Source organism: Oncorhynchus clarkii, chromosome 1 (assembly GCF_045791955.1).
Source record: "Oncorhynchus clarkii lewisi isolate Uvic-CL-2024 chromosome 1, UVic_Ocla_1.0, whole genome shotgun sequence".
In the NCBI taxonomy this organism is placed as follows: domain Eukaryota; kingdom Metazoa; phylum Chordata; class Actinopteri; order Salmoniformes; family Salmonidae; genus Oncorhynchus; species Oncorhynchus clarkii.
In genome coordinates, this window is record NC_092147.1 from 78,044,677 (window position 1) to 78,057,221 (window position 12,545).

The 12,545-nt window shown below is 40.4% G+C and overlaps 1 protein-coding gene across 2 annotated transcripts in view; it reads left to right on the forward strand.

Annotated features, from left to right (window-relative positions):
* The window catches only part of LOC139412836 (acyl-CoA oxidase-like), a 51,426-nt gene that overhangs the window by 22,463 nt on the left and 16,418 nt on the right, over window positions 1-12,545 (forward strand). For both annotated transcript variants that reach the window (XM_071159575.1, XM_071159585.1), the window contains exons 11-17: window positions 927-1,043; window positions 1,582-1,735; window positions 5,976-6,065; window positions 7,601-7,710; window positions 9,009-9,120; window positions 9,344-9,431; window positions 11,290-11,360. In XM_071159575.1, coding sequence (XP_071015676.1) covers window positions 927-1,043; window positions 1,582-1,735; window positions 5,976-6,065; window positions 7,601-7,710; window positions 9,009-9,120; window positions 9,344-9,431; window positions 11,290-11,360 — 742 coding nt within the window. The remainder of the gene's footprint in view (window positions 1-926; window positions 1,044-1,581; window positions 1,736-5,975; window positions 6,066-7,600; window positions 7,711-9,008; window positions 9,121-9,343; window positions 9,432-11,289; window positions 11,361-12,545) is intronic.

A 12,545-nucleotide genomic window follows, 5' to 3' on the forward strand; every position in this document is an offset into this window, starting at 1 on the left:
TCTCTGATTCAGAGAGGCATTCAGTTGTACAACTGACTAGGTATCCCCCTTTCCTCGCTCTACATATGTTCAAGCATAGTGGTGGCTGCATCATGTTATGGGTATGCTTGTAATTGTTAAGGACTGGGGAGTTTTTCAGGGTATAAAAGAAATAGAAATTCATAGCGGCAAGCCTGTTTCATAAACAGGTCAATAACCTAAAACACAACCTAAATTCATCATGTCAATAACCTAAAACACAAGGCCAAATCTACACTGGAGTTGCTTACCAAGAAGACCGTGAATGTTCCTGAGTGACTATGTTACAGTTTTGACTTACATCTACTTGAAAATCTATGACAAGACCTGAAAAAGGTTGTCGAGCAATGATCATCAATCAATTTGACAACACTTGAAGAATTTTGAAAAGAATAATGGGCAAATGTTGCACAATCCAGGTGTGGAAAGGTCTTAGAGACTTAGTTGTAATCGCTGCCAAAGGTGTTTCAGGAGTGTGAATACTTATGTACATTTGATATTTCTGCGTTTTCAATACATTTGCAAACATTTCTAAAAACGTGTTTTCACTTTGTCATTATGGGGTATTGTTATGTATGTATTGTGTGTAGATGGGTGAGAAAAAAAAACTATTAAATCAATTTTGAATTCAGGCTGTAACACAACTAAATGTGGAATATTTCAATGTGTTATAAATACTTTCTGAAGGCACTGTACATATTCACAGTACAACAAATGTGCGCACACACACACACACGCAAGCATACACATACACACAAAATGTGAGTCTATTTCACGCTCTACTCTCTCCCGTTCGCACACACATTTTCCTCCCTCTCTTTCCCTCCTCTCTCTTTCCCTCCTCTCTCTCTCACCCTCCTCTCTTTCCCTCCTCTCTCTCTTTCCCTCCTCTCTCTCTCTCCCTCCAGTCGGCGTCAGTTTGGGCCTAAGGACCAGCAGGAGGTGAAGATCATTGAGCACCAGACCCAGTACCTCAGACTGATGCCTCACCTGGCTGCAGCTCTGGCTCTCACCTTCACCACCAGGTAATGTTAGCACTTCCTCTATAGTGTAAAGGGAAGGGATCGCTGCCGCTACCTTGCTTGACAATGGAATGAGTAAATAAAACTGCTTCTTTATGGCAAAAAGTAAAACCTATGTGTTTCGGCTTATGGGCTTCAGGTTTTTTTGCTCTACACACGTCAATATCAGAGAGAACTGTAGTCAAACACCACTTGAAACTGCCTCTACTCTCATGGCCCTACGCTGGGATATATAAAGAGAGACACTACTCTTAAACAGTGTTATTTCCCCCACATGCTGATGGGTTTGATGTTAACTGACATAGTGGTGAAAAGAGCAGGTGTATCTAATGCCAGTAAATGATAGTCTTGTCACTATGATGATGCATTGTAGTGTCAGTGTTCTGTCTGTTAGTGTTTTGTCTGTACATATTCTCTCCTTTTTCTTTTGAAGGTATGCCCCTCACAATTATATGGTATTATAATTATAGAACATCATACTAGGAATGTGTTCTAATGTCTTATGTAATGTGTCCATTTTGTGTGTGTGTGTGTGTTTCAGGTTTGCAGCATGTACGATGGACCATGCTCTGTGCAAAGGGGAGGTTCTGCAAAACAATAGTTCTCTCCAGGCTCTGGTTGCTGGACTCAAAGCCTATAGTACCTGGGAGAACCTCGCCTGCCTTCAAGAGTGCCGCGAGTGCACCGGGGGCATGGTGTGTGTGTGCACGTTTGCTTGTGTGTGTGGGTGTGCATGCCTGCTTGTGTGTGTGGGTGTGCATGCCTGCGTGCATATAGTGGGGCAAAAAGTATTTAGTCAGCCACCAATTGTGCAAGTTCTCCCACTTAAAAAGATGAGAGAGGCCTGTAATTTTCATCAAAGGTACACTTCAACTATGACAGACAAAATGAGAAAAATCCAGAAAATCACATTGTAGGCTTTTTAATGAATTTATTTGCAAGTTATGGTGGAAAATAAGTATTTGGTCACCTACAAACAAGCAAGATTTCTGGCTCTCACAGACCTGTAACTTCTTCTTTAAGAGGCTCCACTGTCCTCCACTCGTTACCTGTATTAATGGCACCTGTTTGAACTTGTTATCAGTATAAAAGACACCTGTCCACAACCTCAAACAGTCACACTCCAAACTCCACTATGGCCAAGACCAAAGAGCTGTCAAAGGACACCAGAAACAAAATTGTAGACCTGCACCAGGCTGGGAAGACTGAATCTGCAATAGGTAAGCAGCTTGGTTTGAAGAAATCAACTGTGGGAGCAATTATTAGGAAATGGAAGACCTACAAGACCACTGATAATCCTCCTCGATCTGGGGCTCCACGCAAGATCTCACCCTGTGGGGTCAAAATGATCACAAGAACGGTGAGCAAAAATCCCAGAACCACACGTGGGGACCTAGTGAATGACCTGCAGAGAGCTGGGACCAAAGTAACAAAGCCTACCATCAGTAACACACTACGCCGCCAGGGACTCAAATCCTGCAGTGCCAGACGTGTCCCCCTGCTTAAGCCAGTACATGTCAAGGCCCATCTGAAGTTTGCTAGAGAGCATTTGGATGATCCAGAAGAAGATTGGGAGAATGTCATATGGTCAGATGAAACCAAAATATAACTTTTTGGTAAGAACTCTACTCGTCGTGTTTGGAAGACAAAGAATGCTGAGTTGCATCCAAAGAACACCATACCTACTGTGAAGCATGGGGGTGGAAACATCATGCTTTGGGTCTGTTTTTCTGCAAAGGGACCAGGACGACTGATCCGTGTAAAGGAAGGAATGAATGGGGCCATGTATCGTGAGATTTTGAGTGAAAACCTCCTTCCATCAGCAAGGGCATTGAAGATGAAACGTGGCTGGGTCTTTCAGCATGACAATGATCCCAAACACACCGCCCGGGCAACGAAGGAGTGGCTTCGTAAGAAGCATTTCAAGGTCCTGGAGTGGCCTAGCCAGTCTCCAGATCTCAACCCCATAGAAAATCTTTGGAAGGAATAGAAAGTCTGTGTTGCCCAGCAACAGCCCCAAAACATCACTGCTCTAGAGGAGATCTGCATGGGGGAATGGGCCAAAATACCAGCAACAGTGTGTGAAAACTTACAGAAAACATTTGACCTCTGTCATTGCCAACAAAGGGTATATAACAAAGTATTGAGATAAACTTTTGTTATTGACCAAATACTTATTTTCCACCATAATGTGCAAATAAATTCATTAAAAATCCTACAATGTGATTTTCTGGATTTTTTTTCTCATTTTGTCTGTCATAGTTGAAGTGTACCTATGATGAAAATTACAGGCCTCTGTCATCTTTTTAAGTGGGAGAACTTGCACAATTGGTGGCTGACTAAATACTTTTTTCCCCCACTGTACATGTGTATGTGACGCACATTATTCCAATCCTATTTAAATACCACTACTCCCCAGTCATCTGCTAACCATGTTTCTTTAATTTAAAGACCCAGATCCATTGTCTAGTTCTGGATCTTGTTTTTGGATGCGACTGTGACCATGTCCATGTAGAGTGCAGAGGGTTCTTGGAGGTCATTTCTGTCTACTCTTTCAGTTGATTCAATACTGCTGTTGTAGGGGATAGTTTCATTGTAATAAGTCCCTAATGCTGTGATGAATAGGTTTGAGTGTTTCTCGTTGAGGTGATCTAAGGGCAACTTGGGAAACCACAACGCTGCGCCTTGTCATGTGGGAGTGCTCGCATCTCTTGAGTGTCTGATCCTACACAGACCGCATTTTGTACTGACACTGTCTGACTTTTACCTGTTTATTTCACTGCTTTCAAAAGTGAAGCTGTTTTGAAATGTTTTTTTATTATTATTTATGAAACAATTAACATCTTTGAGTCTCCATTTCTCAAGTCATAATATTCTTTAGATATTGTAAGAATGATTTCTGATATTTTTTACACTTTGTCCTTTTTTTTTGTTGTCATCCATCCACTTTCATGGGATTTCCTCAGCATTTTTAAGGTCCCATTGTGACATCACCACTCCCAACATTCTATTCTATTCACTATAAACAATGTCACTTTTGATACAAATCAGCTACTTTGACCACTTTCCCAACAACTTAGACAAACAATTAGAGCATGTGAAATCTTCCTCTACTTCTCTGCTGTTCAAATCTGAAATCAGAACTGAATGATCTGGTACCGATCAAACGTTACAGCTCTTTAAGTAACCTCATCATTAACATTTCCTCTAACATTTTATAAACAACTGACATTTTTACCACTTTCCCAACAAGTTAGACAAAATGTTGGAGGGTAAGACATTTTCGTCTACTTCTCTGTTATTCAAGTCTGAAGTAGGAACAAAATGTCTCCTACCGATCAAATGTTACAGCTGTTTTAGTAACTGCATAAGCAAACCAAATATCCAAATTTGTACAAACAACTGAATTTTTTACCACCTTCCCAGCACTTTAGACAACTTAGACATCTTGGTCTATTTCTCTGCTATTCAAATCTGGAATCAGAACAGAATAATCTTCTACTAATAAAACATGATAGCTTTTTTAGTAACGTCATCAACTACTTTTTGTCTCAACTTCTACAAACAACTTACCCTTTAAGTTGTCTAAAGAGATGGGTATGACATCTCGGTCTACTTCTCTGCTATTTAAATCAGAACAGAATTATCTACTACCAATCAAGAGGTACTGCTGTTTTAGCTAAATGAGGTGATGTTGTTACTAACTTCACACTGTTGAATTAACTGCCATGGAACTTTTCAGAACTTGTAAATTGAACAATGGGGGAGCACATAAGACTTACTATGCCACACAGCTCACCCCGACCCACTGAACTAACCTACCACTGTTTGTCTACATGTAGTTATCGTTTACCTTTAGTACTTGTCTGTAGGCTGCCTTGCACAGTGCTAAACCCTCATCCAGCTGGTGGCGCTGATGTGCAATTCTGTGCTCACCACCCTCTAGAACCAAGGAATTTTCTACAATTCCTTGACTAGGACACGGAAGTAGGATTGGAGACGCCTTTGTTTTGATTTCAAACATTCTTTGTGTGGTGTAAAGCAAGACACACTGACTTGCACAACACATTCACAACTCTCATTATACTGAAAATGTCCATTCATCCATATTCCATAACTTCCTTTATCTTTGCATTTATCCCATCATTCCTCCATCCATTAGGTCTTTAATTCTGTGTCCTTACTTTATGTATCTATCCATGTATTTATACATCCTATTTATTGAGCGATCCATCCAGTCATAACTTTCTTTTCAACAGCTTTATAATTTGGTTATGAAATAAATGTATCGTTGAAGGGAGGTTACTATAGCAACAAAAAAAGAGTCTAAACTTCTTCCACTAAAGGCACCATCCTATTTCTCTCCCCAATAATAGCCCAAAACTTTTCTAATTCCTTATGAGTAATTATTACAGTTGTCATATACTGTGGTTTTCTCGTAAGAATGTGAATAAAAGTGCAGTAATCTTACACTCCAAATTAGTACTGTTGATATAGTAGTTTGTCGAAGTAATCCGACCAGATATTTTAATATATTTAACTTTGACAATATTTCACCACTTCACTTCAGTAATACATTTTAAACTTCTTCCACTACCAGAAAATACTTTCAAAGAGCTGAAGCAAGTCACACACTTTTTCTTCATGTGAAATGACCAACTAGTGTTGATCTATTATTTCATTGGTCGACATATTAGTTGACAATCTTGCTGGTCCCTGTACCATGATTTGTGGAATTGGGTGTTCTAGTGCTAGTGGAATGGAAGCTTACATAATCTGTGGCATTTTAGGACCAGGGTTGTTGACCACTAATTGAATTTTATTTACGTACATGAATTGGACATGTGAATGTGAAACCCATTACAACTGTATATAAATTAAGTGTGTCTTTATATCAGTGGATGACGTGTTTCTCTGGGTTCTGACCTTTGTTAGGGTTTTATGATGGAGAACCGAATCCCTGCTCTGAAGTGTGACTCTGATGTCTTTGTCACATTTGAAGGGGACAACGTCGTCATGTTACAGGTAAAAGAACCAAAGAGGGCAAAGTCCTCTTCAATATTTTACTCACACCTTCTCTAAAACTATAAGTACTTATGTTGTTTTGCTGTTCATCACACTTTTGATGTGAAATGTTTTAAACTGGTAATGTGATTTTCACATTTACTGTATACTAACCATGGCTCCTAGACAGATAAGTTGATAGAGCTCACAGAGTCTGCCTTTATTTCTCAAAACAGTCAGTTGAACCTTAGTTTTGGCAAAAACTATATACTGACATTTTCTAGAGTGAAGCCCCTGCAACTTGATAAAGGAATTGTGCTTTGAGAGAATTTCATTAGTATGTGTTATCACACAATTGGATATTATTATTTTTGGCTTATTGGGGATGAGGGCGATTTCTCCTTGTTTGCGAGTGTAGAGTGGAACTACAAAGCAAGTGATGAGTGTACTACACACACACACACACACACACACACACGACTCTCTGAACTCTGAGATAATAGGAACAAGGTCACCATTCAGATACAGTGCTGTTGAGGGAGACTCAGAAATCAGAATAGCTCATCATAAACTAAAATTATTCGCAGACCCTGGGAAATATTCATAAACCATCAAGTGGATAGTGAAATCATTGTCCCAGTTTGATTTAATTATGGAGAATGATATTTCTGTAGACAGGTGGTTAATTTGGTTGACAGAATGTATTTACAAGGGTGTGACTGAACATGAAGGTGGTTTTGTGTCAGACCAACTGTTGTGCAATTATATGTTCTTATCATTTCGATATTGTTGTACAGTATAGTCACTATTTTATTTTGCTTCATATATATCAAAGGTAAGATGTATAGGACATGTAGTGCAAAGTGAAGTATGAAAAATTGCAGTGGGAAGGATCGGAGTGGGAACTTGAAGTCAAACACAGTGCAAAGTCAAACATAATTAAATATTTATGGGAACTAAGGTGTCTATCTGTCTGGACTGCAGTCACAAGGAGAGAGGAGGCTATGCCAGCTGAACTCAACTCAACCCTCCACTAACAGTATCCAAACTGCACCCCTAATGAAGATGACAGTCCCCAACCACATTTAATCAGTTTACTACTGACCTGAAAGCATGAAGAAGACCACAGCTGACCCAAACTGACATTTTACCCAAATTTAAACATGAAGGGTGTTCCAGATTGTATAGGGTCTCTCTTTTACAGTTCCAAAAGTGGATTTGCCCATTTATGACATTGCAAGTGTTTCACCTATCATGAGATGGCAATTAATCATCCAGCTCTACATTGAAAGACTAGTTATGCTACTGTATGAGCGGTTAAAATATGTCTTGGTGCTAGCTATAGACCGCTTCAGTTCAGTTTAGCTTCCCCCAGCCTTGTTTTTCACAATGAATGTTGACATGCAGCATATCTATACATTTATCCAATATAAATCCTGATCATCCACCATTGTCCCCATTCTTAAATACATGTAACTGTACTAGTACAACAGAGGTTTGCATGTTTGGCAACTCAGCATTCAAGCACTCAACTTTTGACCTCTGACCTGTCCCAGGTGGTGGTAAAGGAGCTCATGACCCAGTTCACCAGGCAGCTGGGAAACAGTGTGGTGGGCGGACTCATCAAAACCTGGACGAGCTCAGTGTCTGACAGGCTCAGAACCAGGTCAGTGAACGCCACTCAACGCCACAAGATCGTTAGAGGGTCATATATTGAAGGTGGCAGGTATCCTAGAGGTTAAAGCATTGGGCCAGTAAATGAAAGGTCGCAGGTTCAAATACCCAAGCTGACAAGGTGAAAAATCTATCGATTTGCACTTGAGCAAGGAACTTAACCCTCATTTTCTCCAGGGACGCTGTACTACTATGGCTGACCCTATAAAACAACACATTTCACTGTACCTATCAGGTGTATGTGACAAAACCATTTTTATTTTATTTTTATTAGCTACACTTTAGGAAATGGGTTCAAAATGTATACAGTACACTGCTTTTTATGCCACTGTCTTCTATTCTTTGTGTGTCAAATAAGTACATTCACGTGAGCTATTTATTGCTTATGGGGACAGTTTTAGACTCACTAAACACCAATAAACCTCTAGAATTTAGCATTCAAAATATAATGCTGAGTCTTCTATACAACAGAAAAGCCCAGACATTTGTCCACACTCTCAACTCCTCTCAAATACATCATTTATTCACATGTATTCTCATATTTATTTGTATATTCTCATATTTCCTAGTAGGGGAAACCACATCTCTTTTCTCACAAGCTATCACACGAACTCATTCATCTTATTGTGAAGTGGAACATTAAGATATATGTTCTTTTAAGATGCTACTGTTTCCCAGAATAGAGTCCCCCTTTCATTTTACACACTGCTACTATGGTAGTGTGGTTTTCCACTATCTGGTGAGATGTCTAGGTGTCATGTCCGTTTAGTGTGTACAACTTTTACACAATCCCTGTGCTTGGCTGGTTATGAGACCATCTTGAAAGTTATTAGAAGTCGTTAATGAAAGAACCTTAACAATGTGGTCAAACCCTGCTGAAAGTGAAAGGGCTCTTGCTTTAAGGAGTTAAATCGAACAGGTCACTTGGGTGGGTGGATGGGGTGGGTTTCATTTAGGGTTTATTTTCTCATTTGTTATTTGCTTTGTTTTTACTGAACATCATGTGAAAATGTGTTGGACGTGTACTGACGATGCAGTTGTTATTTGTCCAATGCTGTTTATTCTGCCTATTTACTTGAACATACTGTACAATGAAAACAATTTATCTAAAAAAGTCCTTCATGAGAGAATAGTCTTGCTTGTACCCACTTATGGAAGTGTGTGTGTGTGTGTGAGTGCTTTAGTACACTAAAATAGTACACTAACTGCCCACTTTCCTCATGTCTATAGAATTGTGCAATGATAGAATTTGTTCAGGTTGATAATGTTGTTCATGTCCATCTTCGGTAGTTTCCTTGGGTTCAATGTAGATACGGTGGGGGACCTGAGTTTCCTGCTGAAAGCAGTGTCCTATAGGGAGAGGGTTCTACAGCGCAGCCTAGCAACCAGACTCTACAACAAGGTCAGTCCATCTCATCTAAAGGCATGGACTACAATAAGAGAAGTCCAACAACAGAAATGTTGAAAGCATGAATTTACTATTTTAGCACCAGTTTGTCAAACGTCTGTTTGATGTTGATACAGCTAGGTCTAAATTGATTCACAGTTGGTTTTGGAAAGGTTTGATCAAGACTTTATCAACTCTTAATGAAGCCTTATATTGCTCTGTCCATTGTCTCCTGCAGGTAGAGAAGAAAAGAGAGGAGTTTTTTGATGCCTGGAACTCCTGTCTTCATCATGTGACCAGCCTGGCCTTAGCACACATACACAGAGGTGGGTAGACTACAGCCTACCCTGGTCGTGGAGAGTTACAGGTGGGTAGACTACAGCCTACCCTGGTCCTGGAGAGTTACAGGTGGGTAGACTACAGCCTACCCTGGTATTGGAGAGTTACAGGTGGGTAGACTACAGCCTACCCTGGTATTGGAGAGTTACAGGTGGGTAGACTACAGCCTACCCTGGTCCTGGAGAGTTACAGGTGGGTAGACTACAGCCTACCCTGGTCCTGGAGAGTTACAGGTGGGTAGACTACAGCCTACCCTGGTCCTGGAGAGTTACAGGGTGTGCACTGTGCAGGCTTTTTCTTCCGGCCTAGCATTAGCATATGATTCATCTGTGCATCGAGACTAGTTGATTAGTTTAGATATTACCGCACTGTGGAAGCTAGAAACACAAGCATTTCGCTACACCGGCAATAACATCTGCTAAACATGTGTATGTAACAAATACGATTTGATTTGATTATCTGAATCATATGTGCATTTTTGTAACTCTCCTAGGCGTTAAGTAGATGAGCGAATATAGTGGTCATTACGTATTGAAAAGTAAGATAGCAGAATCTGTTTTTGTGTACTAAAACTGTGTGCATAAGTGTAGGGGTTTGTGTTTTGAACCAGTGGGACTATGTAAAGACACCACTGTCTCTTAAAGACCATAACCTTTCCCTTCTCTCACTTTCATCCCACACACGCACACACACAGGCGCACACACACACACACGCACACACAGGCGCACGCACACACACACACACACACACACACACAAGCATACACACACACAGGCGCACACACACAAGCATACACACACACACACACACACAAGCATACACACACACACACACACACATACAGGCGCACACACACACACACACAAGCATACACACACACACACGCACATACACAGGTGCACACACACACACACACACACACACACACAAACTCATAGGAACACACACACAAACTCACATGCACGCACAAACTCACAGGCACACACACACACACACACACACACACACAAGCAAACACAAACTCCCAGGCACACACAAACTGACAGGCACACACATCGGCACACACATCGGCACACACACACACAAGCAGTCTTACAACCTTAACCAGCCGCAAGGTACTAAAGAGCACAAAGGTGTCTGATGTTTGAAAGCTAAGAGCGGTCTGGAGGCTGACTGATACATAGAGGCACCCTCAGAGTGAACGGGTTTTGTTGTTATATTCCATTCCTTAGCAATATAATGCCTTTGCCCTACAGCTTTGACAGGACTTGAAAAAAAGTTTCCTCAATTGCAGTGAAGTTGCATAGTAGTTGTCTCTTGGTGGTGCAGTAGCACATAACCCAGTGTGATGATGATGGCCTTGACGTGGGTTAGTGCTTATACCTAGTATCACTATGACTAGATGGCATGGTCCTCTAATACTGTTGTTGTAGTTGTAGGTCTCCCCACCACAATTGGCCGACCGACATATATTGATTCTGAACAGGGATTCAGTTCTATGTTATTTACACAAGATTCATATTCAGATACTTTTGTGGGTGCAAAATTTGTTTTCCTCAACACTTTCTTAAGTGTGTTTATTGTTCATAAATTGTTAAGATTTATTTAGTCGATCATCACATTCTTATTCATTATCTACTGACTATAATTCATTATGAGCATATGGTATCCTGTTTTGTATTACAAAGCAACGAACAGTAAAAGAGAACCCAATATTTCATTATGTTTCCATGAAATGTTGTTCTGTGTGACTGTCACTGCATTGAGGCTGAACAATAGTGACCCACTGCCTAGCTGGGTAATATTTTTGCTTAGCCTCACTGATTTTTTGTTTGTTTCCATAGTAACTCTGGAGCAGTTTGCTCTGGCCGTTCAAGAGTGCCCAGTCGAAGAAGACCACACCTTGCTAACGAAGGTATGTGTGAAACTAGTTTTCCACTCTTCTGTCTCTCACCGTTCAATAGGAAACCAGAAGCTCTGCTTTTGAGTCATCAGTTAGGTCCTATGGAAAGTTCTCAGAAACAACACTTTGAACACGTTTCATGAGTTCCTTACACGGTAATAATGTGATAAGTCCTCATATGAACCTACTGTATAACCTAGTCACACCTGTCCTGTTCACATTTTGTGTTTTTACAAAGAATACAATTATAGAATGCAAAAGTCTTAATGTTCTTTTTCCCATAATTCTTACTTGTCCTCGTAAAAAACAGGTTGAGAAAACAGTACAATTCTCACTTAATACCCTATGCAGTAGAATTTTAATTTGTATACATTTTCTGCATTGCTGTACCATCAGTGTTTTCCCAATGAATTGTAAATGAGAACTTGTTCTCAACTTGCCTACCTGGTTAAATAAAGGTGAAATAAAAAAATAAAAAAATGAATTTTTCAGTAGTGGTGGCAAGTGTAGCGAAGGGGAGTGCATTGCTACTAGCGTTAGTGCAAAGAAATGCTAGCTGTTTCCATAGACTTCCAGTCATTGAGCCCACGACTATCCATTTAAAAGCGCGTCTCCGCAGAAATACAGTACCAGTCAAAAGATTGGACACACCTACTCATTCAAGAGTTTTTCTTTATTTGTACTATTTTCTACAAATCTATGAAATAACCCATATGGAATCATGTAGTAACCAAAAAAATGTTAAGCAAATTAAAATACATATTCGATTCTTCAAAGTAGCCACACTTTGCCTTGATGATAGCTTCGCACACTATTGGCATTCTCTCAACCAGCTTCACCTGGAATGCTTTTCCAACAGTCTTGAAGGAGTTCCCACATATGCTGAGCACTTGTTGGCTGCTTTTCCTTCACTCTGCAGTCCAACTCATCCCAAACCATCTCAATTGGGTTGAGGTCGGGTGATTGTGGAAGCCAGATCACCTGATGCAGCACTCCATCACGCTCCTTCTTGGTCAAATAGCCTTTACACAGCCTGGAGGTGTGTTGGATCATTGTCCTGTTGAAAAACAAATGATAGTCCCACTAAGCGCAAACCAAATGCGATGGTGTATCGCTGAAGAATGCTGTGGTAGCCATGGCTAGTTAAGTGTACCTTGAATTCTAAATAAATCACTGACAGTGTCACCAGCAAAGCAT